We start from the raw sequence: 21,974 nt of genomic DNA, 5'->3' as shown, positions 1-21,974 counted from the left end.
CCGCACTCATCAAAATTCCCAAAGCATGTGAAGTTCGAATAACCCACAAGACGTTTTTCAACAACATGAAGATTCAAAAAGGAAAACTTCTGATTTTGCCAAAAATCCAAATCAACAATGTGGAAATCCAAAATGTATACGAAATTTAAAATTTCCCCAAACTCAACTTAGATGAAATGTACGGACTCCACAACTTGACAAGAAAGTTGTCAACAGTCAAAAAGATCGATGTAGCCGATAACACCAATAACATGTTAAATCTTCGGAATCATTTTCGGATCAGCCATATTGGTATTGATTCTAATAATACTGATTAGAAAAAATGACAGAAAGTGTACCATACTAAAATGGTTTTGTCCTAAGAAAACGAAGAAAGATTCAGTAACCTCAAACATTATGAAAATTGTTTAAAAATAACTGCTCACAGCGCGCTCAATAAATTATGCCGAAAATATTCTCACACACTTCGGGGTCTGTTGAACTACTTGTTGAACGAGCTTTCGAAAATTTAGGCGTACGTATTTACGAAAATCATTTTGCGTGCCGAGTACCTAGCTGCTAGTTATATCGTACTGGATTAACACGAAATGATTCTGAAAACACTATACCTGAATGAATCTAGTAAGTATACCTGATCATTATACCTGATGAATGTAAATACATAAAAGCATATGAAAGTGTCTCAATCACCAGAGAAGGAGCCTGTGATCTGTGAAATCTGACAATTGAATTGTATTGAATAATTATAGGTACTGAAAGAGTTCACTGAAATAGACTCAGAAGGTAAGTTCCCTTTTTCATATCGTTTTATATCTGTGATAGTTTCTAGTAGAAAAGATATAAAAGTTTTCTATATCGTGACATATGATGTTGATTTCTCAAGTAAAAACTATGACAACGAGTTTCAGAAATAAATTTAGGGCTTCATGAGTGTGACGTAGTGCAGTCATTGTAGGTACTGTTTCAAATCCAGATCATGATATGGCGGTGAAAATGTAGTAGACCGCTTGAAATCCGCACATATAGAACAAATCTCAATTCACTTTAATTTCATAAAATATATTCTCTAACGTGTTTATTCAAATATTTTTCGTGTTTCGTTGATTAAGATAAGAAAGCGTAGGTCTCCTTTTGTAATAATTAAGCTTTTCACGAGATTTGGCTTTGAAATATGGCCTACCATGACTACATAACTGTTTTCACATTTGTTGATTTTTTGGCATCTATTTACTCATTTTTCATTTGTTACAGGTTTTGACTATGATTGATCTACAACTTATTATTAATATGGGAGCCTTTGAAGTTATGGAGACTATATTTCTCCACATAACAAGAACCTCAGTACCAATAACGGACCAAAGGCATCAGGATGATATTATAACAATATCCAAGACCGTGATTTCTTGTTATCACACTTGCCAAGAGTTTAGATATCTCACCAAAAAATATATTATTTGTGATGATGTTGACTGGGGCTATATTTCAAAACAAACGAATTTATCTCAAAATTTTCTGAGGGATTATCAAGAATATTTAGATTGGTATGAGATTTCGTCAAGATACCACTTCTCGGATGATTTTCTTTGGGAGTTCAGACATGAGATTCATTGGAATGTATTTCTTGAATGCAATTTGGTCCCAGATGATTTATTAAAGAAATTAATACATAATAATATCATCAAAGCCAATCAATTATTCTGGGATCACATTTGTTCCAACTCCATATTATATGATGATTTCATCAGCGAATTCGCAGAGAAACTGGATTGGTCAATCGTGTGTGAGTACCAGACTTTGTCTGAAAATATTATGGAGCGATATTCGCACTTACTTGATTGGTATAATGTGTCGGTGTTTCAAAATCTATCGAAAGAGTTTATATTGAAATATAGGGATAGAATTGATTTTAATGGACTGCAAATTAATATGTATTTTCCGGAAACATTCGTTGCCACGTTATTGCAGAAAATAAATAGAAGAGTAATTATTGAAACTGAATACAGACTGAGTAATACCCACGAAAATAATTGTCAAAGGATAGTTTTCTAGTACCTAAGGCAATAATCGACTATTTTGTGCATCATTCCAGAAACTACTGAATAGGAGCCTGAAGTATTTTCATAAACTGCATCCGTTAGACGCTTTGGAGGAAACAACGACAATTCAATAGTAGAAAAAAACGTATTCTAAATTTGGAGAGCTGCACTTTTAAATATCAACCACTAGGCATAGTCATAGTCCCTATGAGACATACGCCGTTTCGGGACATTGAAGATACTTCCATGACTCTAGCGAGTTATATCGTATCGCTACTTGTTTCGTGGCTCTAGCGGGTTATAACGTATCGCTACTACTTGTTGTCGTCAAAAGGGACCATGTTCTTCTATATACAGGCTGATTCACGGTAGATGACACATTAGACGTTTCTGGTGAACCAGACAACGGATCACTTTGAAAATTTAATGGAGGGCATATTCGGACATTCTCTAGCCAAGTAAAATATTTTCGACAATGCGGTGTTGCCGCTTCTATTAGAAAGCAGTAGCAACTTTGATTTTTCAAATGGAACACTCTGTATATAATATTATTTTTGGAATCTCCAACAATTGCCCGACAACTTTTCTTGATATTTCCCTATACCTATCTGTTACCGTTTTCGAAATAAAAATTAATTTCAATTTTTTTCTTCGAAAATCATGACTTCTAAAAATGCCGATATCTTTTAGTTAAGAAGTACTATGATATCGAAATTTGGTTTGGAGTTAGGTGATACTTGGACACTTCCCACACGTCAGCCTAATCTCCGTTACTTCAATACGGGGTGGTAAAAAAATACAGTTTTTTCGTTTGCTTGAAAAAGTTGCTGAAATTTGATTATTTTAAATGGAACACCCTGTATATTATTGAAAATTCGGAAAGCTGCTGAAATTTGCTTTCTTTCTATGTATATCATACCTATACCTAACTAGTCAAGTTTCGGACTTATGAACATTTATTTGTGAAAATGTCCCTTCAGAATGGTATTTCCATTCGGTATTTGGTAAGCAGGCCATGATTACTATTTGACAGTAGCGTTGTGACATTCTCCTAATAATATCGACATTTTCGTCACTTCAGAAGTTGCAAATACCTTCAAAACGATGGAACAAAACTATTCAAACGAAGTTCTTATAAATTTGTTTATTATTTTTGGACAGTGTGACAAAATTATCAGCAGAACCTCAAAAAATTCATACGAATTCAGAACAATTTCAATGTTTGGATAAACTTTAAAAGCACCAAAAAACTTGAAATTGGAAATATTGATATGAATAATTATAAAAAAGTAAAACAATCATGTGGAATATTTCAAAATATGTTCGAATCGCTGGCCGTTCACTTCCAAGCACTTTAAAATGCGGGAGTTGACTGCTTTCGTGGTGGCAGATCTGATTTCATTGGGATCCAAATCTTCAAATGTTTGGGCAATCCTTTCTAACAATTCATCTCTCGAACGCACGGGTATTTTGTAAACTTTTTCTTTAAACATTCCCTACAAATAAAAATCTAATGGATTAAGATCGGGTGATCTCGCTGGCCAATTCCATGGTCCCAAGCGCCTCATCCACCGATCGTCAAATGGTCTATCCAGTTCTGCGCTCACTTCTCTTGTGCAATGTGCAGGAGCTCCGTCTAGTTGGTACCAACAGTTTCGATAATCTTCGAGTGGCAGATTATCCACGAAACTGTCTACAGTATTCTCCAAAATATTCAGGTAGCTTCTGGATGTTAATGACTCCTCGTATATCACGTACCTCAATTTGTTGTCCATCAACATGCAGAAGATATTAAAACTAAATTCTTCTTGAAATCCGGCTTCTTTTGTGACGTGAGGATTTTCACTGGACCAATAATGACGATTTTTTCTATCAGTCCAAATAATTTTATTTAAAAAAAGTGGATCTTCTTGAATGCGTGTCAACATTTCACAAAATTCTACTCTCTGTTGAGGATCTTGAGGCTTCATTGCTTGAATTTTGGTGAATTTATAATCATGCATTTTATGTCTTCGCAAGATTCTTTGAACCGATGAATATTTTATACCCAAATCTTCTTCAACACTTCTTATCGATGACACGGGAAATGCGTGAAAATATGCTAAGACATTAATCTGGTTGTCTTCGAAAGTTACGGGTCGAGGCAAGTTTTTTGGTGCTTTTAAAGTTGATCCAAATGCATTGAAATTGTTTTGAATTCGTATAAATTTCTTGAGGTTCATTGGCGGTAGATTCGGATACATTTCATTGAACTTTCTACATGTTCTGCTGATAATTTTGTCACACTGTCCAAAAATAATAAACAAATTCATAAGAACTTCGTTTGAATAGTTTTGTTCCATCGTTTTGAAGGTATTTGCAACTTCTGAAGTGACGAAAATGTCGATATTATTAGGAGAATGTCACAATGCTACTGTCAAATAGTAATCATGGCCTGCTTACCAAATACCGAATGGAAATACCATTCTGAAGGGACATTTTCACAAATAAATGTTCATAAGTCCGAAACTTGACTAGTTAGGTATAGGTATGATATATATAGAAAGAAAGCAAATTTCAGCAGCTTTCCGAATTTTCAATAATATACAGGGTGTTCCATTCAAAATAATCAAATTTCAGCAACTTTTTCAAGCAAACGAAAAAACTGTATTTTTTTACCACCCTGTATTGAAGTAACGGAGATTAGGCTGACGTGTGGGAAGTGTCCAAGTATCACCTAACTCCAAACCAAATTTCGATATCATAGTACTTCTTAACTAAAAGATATCGGCATTTTTAGAAGTCATGATTTTCGAAGAAAAAAATTGAAATTTATTTTTTATTTCGAAAACGGTAACAGATAGGTATAGGGAAATATCAAGAAAAGTTGTCGGGCAATTGTTGGAGATTCCAAAAATAATATTATATACAGAGTGTTCCATTTGAAAAATCAAAGTTGCTACTGCTTTCTAATAGAAGCGGCAACACCGCATTGTCGAAAATATTTTCGTTGGCTAGAGAATGTCCGAATATGCCCTTCATTAAATTTTCAAAGTGATCCGTTGTCTGGTTCACCAGAAACGTCTAATGTGCCATCCACCGTGAATCAGCCTGTATAGTCGATATATAATCATTTTTCAGCCACTGTATTCACCGGACTTTTATGTTTCCAATATTGAAAAGACCCATGAAAGGACAGAGTTTTTCGATGATTGAGAAGATACAAACCGAATCTCTGAGAAAGCTGAAGGACATCTCAAAAAGTGCATATTAGATCTGCTTCTCGGATTGAAAAAAGGCTGGTACAAGTGTATTATATCTGAGGAGAACTTCTTGAATGATAACATAGAAATTGATGAGTGAATAAATATTTTTTGAGATAAATGACAATTCACCTTATTTTTTGAACAGACAGCGTACAATACCCGTTTCAATTCAAACACTATTAATATTTTGATCGACTTTAGCTCCACAAAGTCATTTGTCGATCCCGAAATTGCCTTCGAATTTTTTCCAAACTGAAAAAGAAATTATTCAATTTGCACAAACCCATGAAGTTACATTTTTTTCAATTCACAATATTTTTGATGGGCTCAACTCAAAAATCTCACAACCTATCATTACTTTCGACAAGGGATATTTATTGAACCCATTCTCAACAATTAGACTACTCAAAAGAAAAGCAACGAATCAAATCTGATTACGATAATACGTAGGTTAGAGCAACTAATGTAATAATTTAGCGTTTCAATGAAACAAATAACTTCGTGGTTGTGAGTTGACTGCTTTATTCAGCATACAATTCCAACCTTCCAAGTAAAAAAACATTCTAAGAAATATGCCGGGAGGTTCCACCCAAATGATGGCACTCCATAATATCACACATCGTCCGTAACCTCCTTGTAAAATTACAAGAAAGCAAAGCTGCTGTTGACCAGCAGAATGTAAAAACTGCGGCGGACGAGTTTTATAAAACAAGCAAAGAATACTTAGAGCAGTGGCGTCAATTCAACACAGAATGGGCCAACTTAACAAAGGTGCCTACGTGGGAAGAGGTGCAGAAAGTAATAGATTTACTGATCACGCAAGGGTTTATTAGCAGCAGCCAAAATACGAAAGTCTTTGATGAGTTTACATACATTTCCAGTTATGCGACAGATGAAAAAAATCTCTGGTTGGAATGCCGAGAATGTATCGACTGAAAATTGTTGGGTTGAATTATACCGTACTAACAACCTTCATTTAATAAACTTTTACATAATTATTGAGTACGTTATGTGTCTGTCTAGTAGTAGCGCTGCAGTCGAAAGAGTTTTTTCCCAAATGAACAAAATATGAACCACTGATAAAATACAGTTAAGTGTCACAGTACTGAAAGCTATTCTAATTACGAGAATAAATATGAGTAAATCATGTATAGAGTTACACACGTATCTAAAAACAAGACCCGATATTAAAAAAACAAAAATGTTCAGCCGAAAAATACAAAAATACGATTTAGAAGTCACGCCACTACTGGGGGCTTAGTTAGTAAGTCATGCCAATTAAAAATTTTGTGTTTAGAGCTTTGATTATTTTGTATTATTCTATCATCTATAATAAAATACTTGTAAAACACTAAAAAAATGTATTGAATATTTCCGCAGATGTGCCCCGGTTTGACAAAATAAATAAATGATCACGTTATTCATATCAGCAGATTGATCAGGCTAGTGCAGTGGAGATTGGAGTGGTGTTCTTTGGACTGACTTGCCAGTTTCAGATTGTGTTAGGTGTGAAGCAAGGTTCTTGAAATTGAATATTGGCTGGACGCCAAAATTTTTTGTTTTCAGAAAAGGATAAAAATTTAAATTTCCTTTAAATATATATATATATATAACGGTATTTCCTTCCATTTTGAACAAAATAATAAAACACAGATCAAATGTATATGGAATGTAATAAAAAATATATGATTCTATAACAAAATGATGACGAATAAATTCAACTGAATAGACACTGAGGTGCCTGTTAGGGTAGCTGATGTAATGGTTCTGTGTAGGTTATCGTGAAGGGTATGTTCAATACATTGGGATACTATATTTACCCTTGTACTCCTGGGAAACAGATAAATATTGGTTCGAATGCCAGTAGATTAGTTGGGGGTTGCCGTAAGGCTATTATGTTCACCCTCGTACTTCTGAGAGATGACTGAGTATAGATTCGAACACCAGTAGATTGGTTGGGGATCACAGTAGGGCTACTATGATCACCTTCGTATTCCTTGGAGATGGAGTGTCGACTCGAAGACCAGTCGATGGGTTGGGGATCATAGTAGGGCTACTATGTTCACCCTTGTATTACTTGGAGAAAGAGTGTAGATTCGAAGACCAGTCGATTGGTTAGGGATCACAGTAGGGCCTCTATATTCACCCTTGTATTTCTTGGAGATGCATTGTGGACTCGAAAACCAGTCAATTGGCTGAGGATCACATTAGGGCCTCTATATTCACCCTCGTATTTCTTGGAGATAGAGTGTGGACTGGAAGACCAGTCGATTGTTTGGCCTCTATATTCACCTGTGTATTCCTTGGAAAATAGCTGCGGGAACGTGGATTGAAAATCCGTGTAATACAAAAGACCGCAGAAAAATAAAAAAAACTGAAGCAACTTCTGTGGAAAGGGCCAAAAAGAGACCTAGAGAGGACGTAAAAACTCCCCACAGAAGGTACTGAAAAAACCCAGGGCTTCCAAAGAAACTGGGACTTATAGTGAGACTGCTAGGGGCATGAGGGTGGCGGTCACTAACATGCGATACCCTGAGGTCACCTTGAGTCAGGGTCAAGCAGACCTGATCCAGGAGGGACTTGTCCGCTTATTAGACAATACTCCCTCTGGTAGCCTCGAGAACCTACAATTTAAAAATACCTCATTTGACGCAGGAGTCCTATGGATAACCTGTGCGAATGAAGGGACAAAATAATGGCTGAGAGGAAGCATTGAAAACTTGGGCAATCTTTGGGAGGGGGCGGACTTGACCGTGGTCGAGGCCAACGAACTCCCGAAGAGACCGAGAGTCCTAGTTTCCTTTCCGGGCTAAAAAGACGAGGAGGCTACAGTTGGAACACGCCTCAGTAAGCAGAATCCTACCCTGGGAGTGGAAAACTGTAACCTCCTGAGCAGAAAAAGTGGAAGAGAAAGGACAAATCCTGACCGTCTCCACGAATGAAAGTTCCTTCAGGGCCTTGCAGGGGAACATGTTTGAAAGGTATGGGCTGGGCATGGTCATCTTCAAGGCCCTGAAGGGTCTTAACAGCAATGTTGGGAGTAATACAAACAAACCTACAACACAGTAAGGGGGGCTTGTCTGTCCTTACCAAAGTGATGGCGGGGTTTGATATTGCTCTCACACAAGAACCCTGGGTGCATTCGGGAAAAATAATGGGATTGATGTTGCGTATCTCTACGCTAGCTTGGCTGAATACGTTGTTGGACAACATGTATGCGGCTTCTTTGAATTTTCTCCTAAACCAATGTTTTTCTCTGTGTATGACCATTCGATGTTGGGACCACTCAACCAAAATATCATTTTTTTTAATAAATTTTCTAATTGTTATACAACTCTAATCAAAATACATGCTGATATCGTATATACTATGATAAATCTATAAATGTCAAATTGAATTTATGACTTCTTTTTTTCTAGCCTTGTTGTGTGTTCTGGTACATATTCAGCAGTTTTTTGTATCTAACTGACGAAATATCAACTTCAATTCATATTTGAATGATGTATTCTTTGGAATTGCGCCTGCGCAAATACTGCTAACTTGACCCTCATTAACTGATGTCGAACGAATCAATCTCCATTGTTTACATCTTCAATCACTAGCCGTCACGCGCATTTCCTTGGAATTTCACCCACATTCGGTACGTTTACATACGAAACAATATATATTATTGTTTTTCAGCATCGGTGACGACATATTCTACACTCTGAGGCTGAATTCTTCTCATTTGAGATGAATTTCGATGAAATGTCTGAATCATACAACTGCTTCAGAACATTTTTCTTTTTCTCATATAATTGAATATCTTTACTTAATTGTTGGACACGTCTCTCAAATTCCTGTACTTTACATATATATTCTCTGAATGTCACTATATCACTAATTTTTGTTTACAAACAACGCACGGAATATCGTTTTTCTTCCATTCTCATATTGAATGAAACTGACACCTCGCTTCGAGAGAAAACCTACATATAAATGTATATACATATATATATATATATATATATATACCGGATGTCCCAGAGCTTTTAGGCCAGCAGATATCTCAGTTACCTGCAGAACAAAAATTAAAACAAAAATATGTATCATAGGAGAACACAAGCACTTTCATGCAGCATAGCAAAATCCACCCCCTGGTAAACAACCCCCAAGAAACCACCCCTAACTTTTGTTTTTCAAATGGCACTCTCATGTTTGTTTTGGTTCAACTCACAGTCTTTTTCATTTCTCGGTCAATGATGTATCATGGTAGGTAGAATGACATGCAGAATCATAGAAAATAAAAACACAAATGAAATATTAATGTTTAAGGTCATCTGTATTTTGATACATGATACTACGGAAAATGTTCAAAATGTTGGCCAGCACTTGCCACACATGCTTCAAGTCGCCGAATCAGCGCGCGAGTACAGGAAGCCCTAATCATTTCCGGAGTAACGGTATGACAAGCCTCTAAAATTTTTTGGGTTAAATCGTCAATATTCATTGGTTGTGTTTCGAAGGCAACTCGTTTCAGATATCCCCACAGGAAAAAGTCCAGTGGCGTGAGATCTGGAGAACGTGCAGGCCATCGCACAGGTCCACTATTTCCAATCCAACGGTCTCGAAAAGTATCATTGAGGAATGTAGTAACTACATTATGGTTATGTGCAGGAGCACCATCTTGTTGCCACCACATTTGTTGTCGTTCTTCAAGTGGAATATCTTCCAGGAGGGCAGGTAAACAATTTTCCAAGAAATGTAAATATCGGTGGCCCGTCAAAGTGTCTTGGAAAAAATGGGGCCCGATGAGTCGTCCATTATGTAAACCACACCACACGTTCACACCCCACATTGTTTGGAAATTGGTTTCTCTAATCCAGTGAGGGTTGTCCTGTGACCAATAGTGCATATTATGTCGATTAACAGTACCATTATTATAGAAGCGAGATTCGTCACTCCACAAGATTTGATTGAGGATGTTTGGATTGTCATGGACTAAAACTTGAATGTGAGCAATGAATGCCGTTCGTCTTTCGAAATCGGTAGGTCTGAGTCCTTGGTGAAAATGAATTTTGAAGGGATGATACTTGTACTGTTTGAAAATTCTTTGCACAGATGACTTACTGATCCCAATCTCTACCGCCAATGCACGAACCGAAATATGAGGATGTGCTTCGGCGTAGGCCAACACATTTATGCAATTTTCCTCAGTTCGCACGGGAGTAGGATGTACTTGATCTGTTTTTCCTGGAAATGATCCCGTTCGCATGGTATTTTCTACATACGAAAACGTATTACGACCTGGTTGTCGAAGATCAGGAAAGCGCTGCCCATACAGCCTCTCCGCAGCACGTTTATTCTTTCGGCATTGACCATAAATTAAAAGCATATCAACGTATTCGTTGAGAGTGAAGGTAAAAGGCATTTTGATATACAACAACAATATCACGACTGATGGCAATGTGTCATCCAGATATCAGAGGAATGAAAGGAAGCACAAAAAGTTCTAACATTTTATCGCCTCTTTTTCTGCGTAGCGTCCACTTTTTCTGGTGTCTACAATGCAGAACAATTCGATCAGTCCAGTTAATAGTACCCACTAACGTATTCAATTTTCTCGAACAATTATGATATATCGTTGGTTGAGAAATAACAAGAGCTGTCAGTTGAACGACAAACAACATGGGGTTGCCATTTGAAAAACAAAAGTTAGGGGTGGTTTCGCAGGGGTTGCTCGCGAGGGGGTGGATTTTGCTCTGCTACATGAAAGTGCTGGTGGTCTTCTATTATACACATATTTTTTTTCAATTTTTTTCTGCAGGTGACTGAGATATCTGTTGGCCTAAAAGCTCTGGGACACCCGGTATATATATATATATATATATATATATATATATATATATATATATATATATATATATATATATATAGATTAGTACTTTTTAATGCAGCAGCTTGACTGCATCAACCTTTCTAATTCGGGTGCGTTACCTTTTTTTGTGGAAGGTTCGCCATGAGCCCTATCATAACCACTGATGAAATTCACTCATAGATGTACAATTGGCAACTGCTATGTCGAAATAGAAAACTTATCATAGGTTTGATGAGCTTCCAGTTTTTGTGATCCCGACCGCACACTATTTCTGGAATTGCCAAATTATTTACTTCGTTCTCATCGACGAAATCTCGTAATCTGCGGAGACTGTTGAAAATGACCCTGTTGTTAGGCTTTTGATAATAGTGGTCCTTGGTCACTAAATAAAATATCCACCTACCTCCCACGAACAGATTGGCTAACCCCCCTGACTTCTGATTTTGTCGGAAAAGTTGGCCTATTCGTCCAAATCTACGCCTAAAATGGAATTATATTTTCCTCTGAATAACCAAAATACAAAACACTTACTTGAAATGTACTGCTATGCCCTGTGACATTCTGAAGTCCCTAGATACGCAATGTGCAAGGGCAAAATGGTTTGGTGCCGAGAAAAGATTCCCCTTACGACATTTTAAATTGTTGAAAAAGGATTTCTTGTGGTGATGTAGATGCCACCAAAGATGCCATTCCTCATCGTAATATTTGTTCGGTACATATCCTCTAGATCATGTCCTACAAATGAAAAATTTTGTCAAATTTATTGTGTTTTATTATTTCACTTCAAGTTTTTTTCAACGTATATAACTTACATCTTGTGAAATACCAGACAAATTGTTGCAATTCGGAATCATGAGGGATGAGCGTGTTTTGGAAGTAGTGAGGGGAAGACGAAGTCGAAAACGAAGTGAGGGGAATACTGATAAGCATCGGGCTGGCCCTTCGAGAAGCATTCTTCAACTTCTCTTCAGTTGTGAAAAGACACGACATCGGAATGAAACCATACCTGGTGGATATAGGAAGTGTTGAAAGTTATTCATTTCCCTCATAGGAAATATGCAATGTATTTATTTTAGTCCAAGGACTACTTAACTAGAGACTTCTTCAAGTACAGGTGTTGATTCGATCCTTCTTTTTTATTTTAACAATTTCAATCGACATCTTTTTTTTTAAGTTCCTATATTCTGGGTTTGACCTTTTCACATAAAATTTTATACTTCTTATAAGTATTGAAAAACGTTCCAGCATTCATACATCTTATAGTTCAGCTTTCCTAGGATGTGATAAGTTATTCTTCGTTGCTATGGTATCGCAATATTTTGTTTATCTATTAATGGAATCGGTCTAGACTAAGTAGAGAAAAATAAATTCAGGTATTGATTGATATAAACGATTGAAATATGTAGTATCACACATTATGAACAATCTTCGGGAGATAAAAGTTATCATCCGAAGATTTCAAGAAGTAACTTTCGTTGTTGTTACGTGTTATTTTTTGCTTTCATTTATGATTATTTCTTATTTCATGCACATTACACTGGTCTGCAAAAAAATTTTTTTTTGCCCTCCTTCTTATTATTGTGATGGTTTATTATAGATTTGATACTGCTAAAAAGGAATATAGTTTTGGAAATTATGTATCACGTACAGTTTTTTTGTAATGGAATTTAAAAAGAAAACTCCTTTTTTATTTGTAATTGAAATCTTAACTTTAATAATTGTTAGAATATTACATATAATTGGTATCAAATATTAAAAAAAAAATCTATCTTATTCTAATACGCAGTAGAATGTAGTATTTTACTTCGTAGTTTTTTTCTTTTCATATTTTCCATCGGTGTTTCACGGCGAATTAACCAGCAAAAATCAGCAAGCATTGCTTCTGACCATTTACCATTATAACGTCTCTCTATGTGTAATATGTCTTGATGAAATCTTTCTCCATGCTCATTTACTGCACCAAGATTTGCGGGGAAGAAATCTAGATGAGAGTCCAAAAAATGAATTTTAAGGGACATGTTGCATTTTAACGCTTTGTAAGACGCAAGAAGCTCTTGAACAATATTTTTGTAATTTTCATCTTTTTTGTTCCCCAGAAAATTATGGCATACTTCTACAAAAGCGGTCCAAACTCTTTTTTCAGCATCATTCAATTTAATTTTGAAATGTTCGTCCTTCATGAGCTCTCTTATTTGAGGACCTACAAAGATGCCCTCTTTCAATTTTGCGCCACTGATTCGGGGGAATTTTGAATTCAGATACCGGAAGCCTTCACCGTCTTTATCCATTGCTTTCACGAAGATTATCATAAGTCCCAGCTTTATATGCAACGGTGGAAGAAAAATTTTCTCACTACGAACTAAAGGCTCTTCATTTACATTCTTGACTCCGGGCTTTAAACTAGCCCTTTGTGGCCAATTTTTAACAACGTACTGTTTATCTCTAGCGCGACTGTCCCACTCGCATAAAAAACAACAAAATTTGGTATAGCCTCCTTGCAGTACAGTTAACATTGCCACTACTTTTAAATCAGCACATATGTTCCACATGTACTGTGAATATATAATTTTTTGCAATAATAACTTCATATTTCCATAATTTTCCTTCATATTTGTTGCATGTGCAAGGGGCACTGAAGGATATTTATTGCCATTGTGAAGTAAGACAGCTTTAAGACTGATTTTAGAAGAATCAATGAATAGTCGCCATTCCTCAGGCCCTTCAGGGAATCCTAGTTCTTGTAGAAGTTCTTCAGCATTATTACACTATACCAAGTCTTCCTCTTTGGTGAAATATATCATAAAGTCCTCTTGTCTGTTACGAAATATGATATTCTCGTATTTTTATCCAATAAATTCCATTGCTTTAATCTCGATCCAAGAAGTTGGGACTCCTAATTTTAGGAGTCCCAAATTCCAGACGAGATCATTTAAATCAGATTGCGTAATGAGATGAAGTTCTGATGACCTTGTAGATAAAGACGAAGATTTCATTGTAGAGAAGCTACTGATAGATCACTCGTAAGTTGAGAAGAAGCAATTTCATCATCAACAATTTCGTTGCGATTAATATACATGAGAGGTGTTTCATTGCCTCTAGGAACTGGCCTTCGTGCAGACGTTATGATCGGATATTTAATTTTGTTCCTATTTTTTTTCGTAGCCCTTCATCTCCGTCATACAAAAATAACAATCATTATCATGATTCTGGGGTTCACTCCAAATCATAGGTGTTTTAAATGGCATGGACTTATGACTTCCTTCACACCAACCTCGAAGGGTTCTTGAACAAGTGTTGCAGCATATTTTTGGAAGCCAATTTTTATCCCTTTTGTCAACTGAAAACCCAAAAAAAACCTTCGTACGCAGTTTTAATTAGGCTTGATATTTTATTCTGTTGTGATTTTACAACAAATTCACCATATACGTAGCAAAATACATTAGGTGAATCTTGGCATTTTGTAACTACAACAAAATTAAATTAATTTCAAAATGTGAATAAAATTTGAATATATATATATATATATATATATATATATATATATATATATATATATATATATATATATATATATATATATATAAGCTGATTGAAGCAGAGTTATAAGCAGTGTTAGTACAAAAAATATGAGAGAAAAACAGGAATTATAAGAAATAATAAAAATCCTAAAAAAAAAAGTATACGTGTCATCAAAAATGGAAAACAGATTTGGATTCAGCATGTTCAACTCTTCATAGAAGTCTATTTTTTATCTAAAGGAGGATTTTGTTGCAGACCAGTGTTATTGATATTTCATTTATTTTTTCACCCATTTTGGTGAATTCATACATTTTGGGTCACTACCAAATCATTTCCTTTCTTTTTCGTACTTCGGCTTTGTTAAGCCGAGGAACTTTTGGAGGAATTTAACCTCGCTCAACTTCCAATTGAAGCTGATGACGCGGATTTCGAAACTAATCATCTCACTATCCATTTTATTGAAAGGGGAAAGTTCGAAAACGATTTTTATGCAATTACCTCTGCTGTTAAAAAATTTATAACTTCAAAAGAGATCGCTAACGATAGCATATCACAGAATTCTGGTACTAATAGTAACTTAGCCAACGATAATAATTCAAACTTTCGTTTACCACAACTCAAATTACCTACTTTTGATGGCTCACTTGATCAATGGTTGTTTTTTCGGGATAGTTTCAAGTCAATCATTCATGACAATCAAACTATGTCTAACGTTAAAAAATTTCACTATTTGCGTCTTTCTTTAGAAGGAAATGCCGCGGAAAAAATTGCGTCGTTACAAATATGCAACGACAACTATGAAGTTGCATGGAATTTACTGAAAGATAGATTTGAAGATGAACAAGCATTGATCAAAAACCATGTAAAAGCTCTTTTTGAAATACCTTCACTTAAAGAAGAGTCATATTATGGATTGAATTCATTACTTGATGGTATTGAAAAAAATCTGAATGCCTTGGAAGTGTTGAAACGTCCTATAGACCAATGGGATGACTTAATTGTACATCTGGCAACAACAAAATTTGATAAAACGACAAAACGTGAATGGGAATCTCGAACTGATTCGAAAAATATACCAACTCGTAAAGACCTGTTAGAGTTTTTGAAAGAACGATGTCGAATTCTATTATCTCTAGATTCTGAACGCGGGGAAGGATCTAAGCGTATTATGAAACAATCGCAAAGACAAACAAAATCTTTCGCTACAAGCTCAAATAAAATAGTTTGCCCTTTATGCAAAAATAATCACACGCTGTATTTATGTTCGGAATTTATTAAATTGACGGCAGTCGAAAGACTGAGTACAGCAAAACGTCTGAGACTGTGTATAAATTGTTTGGGCTCTAATCACCGCACAAAGGAGTGTAAGTCAGCGGGTTGTAGAAGGTGCGGAAAAATACACCATAGTATGTTACATTTCGAAAACAACCGGGTAGGGGAGAGTGGTAAACCTGTTAATGACATAACTTTAAATAATTCGGGCGCGTCTAATGTAGATGCCGATGAATTTAACTTACAACATACATTAACTACTAGTTTATCTACTCCTCCTCAGGTATTACTCTCTACTGCAATAATTAAAGTTTTTGATGAATTTAATAACACACATTATTGTAGAGTTCTGCTTGATAGTGGGAGCCAGGTGAATTTTATTTCAGAAAAAATGTCCAATATCTTACGTTTGAAAAGGCATTCAATCAATATGTCAGTCACTGGTATAAACCAAATGAGTAATAAGGTACAATTTTCTGTTTCACTCAGGTTCAGATCTAATATTAATAATTTTGAAAAAACAATTTCTTGTATAGTTCTGCCTCAAATAACGAGCTACTTGCCTTCCTCATCTTTACATTCAACAAAAATGAATATTCCGGGTAAACTGAATTTGGCTGATCCACATTTCGATAAACCTGCTCCCATAGACATATTGATAGGGGCAGACACATTTTGGGATCTTTTGAGTATTGGTCAAATAAAACTTGGCGATGGTCTTCCAACACTACAAAAAACTAAATTGGGATGGTTAGTATCAGGTCCTTTACGTACTGCAAGTGAAAGTTTCAAAACTTACCACAGCTGTATTTCAACACATAATTTAGAATCTCAAGTTGCAAAATTTTGGGAGTTAGAGGAATTTCCAAAAATTTCATTCCTATCCGATGAAGAAAACTATTGTGAGAAACACTTCAAGGAAACCATACAGAGAACCATAGACGGTCGCTTTGTAGTAACAATTCCATTTAAACAAAATGAATTTGTTCTCGGTCAGTCTAAAACAATAGCCGAAAACAGGTTTCGCAATCTTGAGAAAAAACTTGAAAGAAATCCCAACATAAAGGTACAATATCACCAGTTCATTGAAGAATATATTCAACTCGGTCACATGTCTTTAGCTGAACATCAAAGTGACGATTCAGGTTTCTTTCTTCCGCATCATTGCGTATTGAAAGATTCGACAACTACAAAATTGAGAGTAGTCTTTGATGGATCCGCTAAAACCACGACTGGTATATCAATTAACGATATCATGATGGTAGGACCCACCATTCAAGATAATTTATTTCATATTCTATTGAGATTTCGACAACACAATTATGTTCTGAGTGCAGACATAACAAAAATGTACCGTCAAGTGTTTGTCCATGAATCACAACGCGATTTCCAAAAGATATTATGGCGTTTCCATCCTGAAAGTGAAATTCAGGTTTACGAATTGAACACAATCACGTATGGTTTGGCATCTTCAGCGTTTCTGGCTATCAGATCACTGCAAGAAGTTGCACATCTTAACAAGCATGAGTTTCCAAAAATTGCTGACATTATTTTACACGACTTTTACGTCGATGATCTTCTCACTGGTGGTGACACTGTAGAGGAGATCAATTATATTAAAGAAAATATTTCTAAACTTCTACTCTCCTACGGTTTTCCATTGAGAAAATGGATATCAAATAATAAACATTTGCTTCTTGATTGTAATCCTGATCTCTTACACATAGGTGACAGGGATCAAAATAAAACACTCGGATTACTATGGAATCCGATAGATGACTGTCTCCAATACTGTATCAATACTTCTCAACATGGTTCTAAAATTTCAAAACGTCAGATATTATCACTAACCGCTCAGATTTTTGACCCTCTTGGGATTCTTTCACCTGTTACAATTAGGGCAAAAATTATTCTACAAGAACTCTGGAAACTCAAGTTGTCATGGGATGAGTCACTTCCCAGCAACCTACATACTGAATGGTCGAATTATCAATCTCAATTGCAGTGCCTAAACTCGATAAAAATACCGCGACAAGCATCATGTCCCAACCCTGTATCTGTACAATTCCACGGGTATTGCGATGCTTCACAAACCGCTTACGGCGCTTGTATCTATATAAGATGTTCCGATACACTCGGCAACTGTACTTCCAATCTATATTGTGCAAAAACTCGCGTTGCACCTCTAAAGGTGTTAACAATACCTAGATTGGAATTGTCTGGAGCACTGCTTCTAGCCGAGCTTGTAGACAAGGCACGTTCATCTAGTTGGAACATTGAAAAAATTATTTATTGGTGTGACTGCACGATATGCATCTCATGGATAAACACGTCTCCACATATTCTAAAAACGTTCGTAGCCAATCGGGTTGCAAAAATACAGAATATTTCGAATTCTAAGTCATGGAAACACGTCAAATCGCAGGATAATCCAGCTGATTTACTATCGCGTGGAGTATCGCCAATCGATCTGACAAAGTCTGAACTCTGGTTTCACGGTCCTTCATGGCTTGTTCAGTGTGAACTCAATTGGCCATCAAAGGAACTTGAAAATTCTATTCAATCTTTCGAACTTCCTGAAGTGCGTAATAAGACTGTATCTTTCGTTAACACAAACGATGGCTTTCTCGACTATATTTTAAACTTCATTGAATCACGCTCTTCTATAATGAAGTTGCAACGTATCTTTGCCTATTTTTTGAGGTTTTTGAACAATATTAAACACAGAAATGATCCTAAACGTCAAGGTACCTTAAAAACAGTTGAGCTTGATGAATCGTTATACTTTCTTATTCATATTATACAGAGGGTTTACTTTCCTGATGATTTTCGAAAACTATCACAATCTAAATTACTTCACAAAAAGAGTAAAATTTTGAGCCTAAATCCTTTTTACGATACCACGAATAAGATTATTCGTGTGGGTGGACGATTACAACAGTCTAACTATAACTATTTAAAGAAACATCCAGCAGTCCTACCTTCAAATTGTCATTTTACCCTAACAATTGTGCGTCAGGAACACATTAGGCTTCTTCACACAGGTCCTCAAGCCCTTTTGGCATCAATAAGAGAAAGATTTTGGCCACTATCAGGCCGCAACTTAGTAAAAAGGGTTGTACACGAATGCGTGCGATGCTTCCGGTGTAAGGCTAAAACACAAGAGTACATAATGGCTAATCTTCCGCCGTCGCGAATGACTCCGTCACGCCCATTTTCTATATCGGGAGTGGATTATGCGGGACCGTTTCAACTACGTGATAGAAAGGGAAGAAATTTCAAAACTTTCAAGGCATATATTGCATTATTTGTCTGCTTTTCAACGAAGGCTTTACATTTAGAAGTCGTGAGCGATCTAACATCAGAATGTTTTTTGGCATGTCTACGGCGTTTTATGTCCAGGCGAGGTAAATGCTCAGAAATCTATTCGGACAACGGTACCACCTTTGTAGGCGCCAATAATGAAATAAAACTTTTCTTTGATTCCTACAAGAAAAATATTACGGAACATCTCACAACTGAAGGTATTCAATGGCATTTTATTACCCCTAATGCACCACATTTTGGTGGTATTTGGGAGGCAGGCGTGAAGTCTACCAAGTATCACTTAAAACGAGTAATGGGCAATGCATCCTTAAATTTTGAAGAATTTTACACCGTATTATGTCAAATAGAAGCGTGTCTTAATTCCCGACCGCTTTATCCTATTTCAACTGACCCCAATGACCTAACTCCTCTCACCCCGGCACATTTTCTAATTGGTGAAAGCCTGACAGCGCTACCAGAACCGAGCTTATTGAACCTCAAGGAGAATCGTCTCTCAAGATTCCAAAGGACCCAGCAAATCGTCCAACACTTTTGGTCTAGATGGACAAAGGAATATGTTTCCAATCTTCAAACACGAGTGAAGTGGAAAATGCAACATCCTCAGCTGATCAAAATTGGTCTTATGGTACTCGTTAAGGAGGATGGTCTACCACCACTGAAATGGAAGATGGGCAGAATTTTACAAATCCACAAAGGTATCGATGGTGTCATACGTTCTGTAACCATCAAAACCACCACCGGAGAACTAAAACGTCCCGTAGTTAAAATCTGCATTCTGCCGCATCAACTCTAACCCATTTTGAAACCCTGGAGTGTTTCAAGGCGGGGGCCATGTTGTGCCGATTACGACCCTGTCCACATTCCACTGCAGACAGTTACAACTGAGCCGTAGCGGGGAGAGGCGAGGAACGAGTTTCACATCGGCCCGGAACAGTCCACTACAAGTCGAAGAGACGTACACATCATTTTGATTTATCTCTCGCATATTATTCAAATATATTGTCGATATTATTATTCATTAAATATATTTACGTGAAATTCTCAAAGTTCTTCACACTACACACAACAGAAGGTCTGAACCTTACATTTGAGAATTTGTTTGTTGGCATACATATCAAGTTTACGAGAGTGTTTTGGTAGGGTTAGATTTCAAGAAATAATTTTTCGAAATTCACGACCTGAATAGAAAATAAAATGTTGGGTGATGAGTACACATTTTTTTTCAGAACAATAGGAAGCACAAAAGTAATACTTATTGCACTGGAAATACAACAATAATTAATAATCATTTCTACTCAGCACCTATTGAATTGAAGGAGATTGCAAAGTTAATAAGTGACACCTGCAAATTCTCATCAGGCAATCGAGCTAGTGAGGTCCTGATCAATATTGGGAATGAAGCAATATTGGGAATGAATCTTAAAATTGTGAATATGCTGTGTTGTCAGCTCGATACACACATTTCCAGGAATTTCTGCGAAATTTGACACCCTCTTCAGAAGGATTCATTAAATCAGTAAAGTAGATTTTTTCTGTGATGAAACAGTGACAACATTGGAGTACATGGCATGATTAGCAGTGTAAGTGGGAGAAATGGAATAAATTATATTTTTTCCTATAATCCTTAGACTAGAGTCTAGAGTTCAGTTTCATTTTGCTCTTGATATGAGCATATGTCATTTCAGTTTGTGTTTCTGAAACATATATTTGAAAACTTTTTCGTCTATAGATTCTTGAAACTGCAACCATGGTTGCTTCAAATAAGAATTATAAGTTATTGGAGAAAATTGCGAAAACGATTTTGCTCTTTGATCCCTGTTGTACGGTCAACGGCCTTATCGGCTTCGAACCAAATCATGTCATTTTTAAATACATTTGTAAAAACATAAGAATTGCCACATTAAAATATCCTAGTCAGGTATACAGACACATTCATGAAAATAAATCTCAACTTGAATCAATAATAATAAAACTCGCACGTGGAGAAGAATATACTAGTGAAAGGAAAATAAAAATAATTGAAACATTACAAAATTTAGATATGAATCCAGATGAAATTAGATTGCATATATCGAAGGGGCGTGTAATAACAAATGTCTGTCAGGCTCTCGGTCTAAATTCTAAAAATATTAATCATATAAAAAGAATTTATTATTACTTGACGAAATATTACAGTGATAACAGAAATGTTGGTCATATTAATCAAGAAATATTTGAGGATACTGAATTTGACAAAAAAATAATAATTTGCGTTCAAAATTTTCAAATGAAAATGTTTCCTGTTCAACTACCATAAATACTGATAACTTTCGGCCTTGTGAGAAAGCAGAAGTCCCATTTAGTTCAATAAAGAAACTATCGAGCTATTCAAATGAAGAAATCAATCAAATCGATATCGATTCATTATTTTGCTATTAATACGAGAACAGTAGTAATCAGATTGCAAAAGTAGATATAACACCTGAAAGTTTCAATATTCCTAAAAGTTTCAACTTGTCCGATTCAAACACAAGTAATCTTCTAGCAATTAATTCTAAAAACATTGACGATTTACCTCCTAGTTCGTATAAAGATTGTACAATTTTAGAGGGATCTTTCTCGATTGAAGATTCATACTTTGCTTATATAATAAAAGAAAAGCATTTAATTAGTGAATATTATCCTTCATATTTTCGGAACCGTATAAAGAAATTTGTCAATAATGTATGTGTCATCGTA

At 35.9% G+C, this 21,974-nt stretch overlaps 1 protein-coding gene across 1 annotated transcript; it reads left to right on the top strand.

Annotated features, from left to right (window-relative positions):
- Window positions 1–15,360: 15,360 nt before the first annotated feature.
- LOC141482516 (uncharacterized) lies at window positions 15,361–20,049 on the top strand. Its single transcript, XM_074175955.1, has one exon. It carries the CDS (start codon window positions 15,361–15,363, stop codon window positions 20,047–20,049), a length of 4,689 nt encoding a protein of 1,562 aa, XP_074032056.1.
- The last annotated feature ends 1,925 nt before the right edge of the window (window positions 20,050–21,974 follow it).

Source organism: Leptinotarsa decemlineata, unplaced genomic scaffold (assembly GCF_025532065.1).
Source record: "Leptinotarsa decemlineata unplaced genomic scaffold, Ldec_3_MD MMD2_P_RNA_scaffold_14, whole genome shotgun sequence".
In the NCBI taxonomy this organism is placed as follows: domain Eukaryota; kingdom Metazoa; phylum Arthropoda; class Insecta; order Coleoptera; family Chrysomelidae; genus Leptinotarsa; species Leptinotarsa decemlineata.
This window is presented reverse-complemented; position numbering and strand designations above follow the sequence as displayed.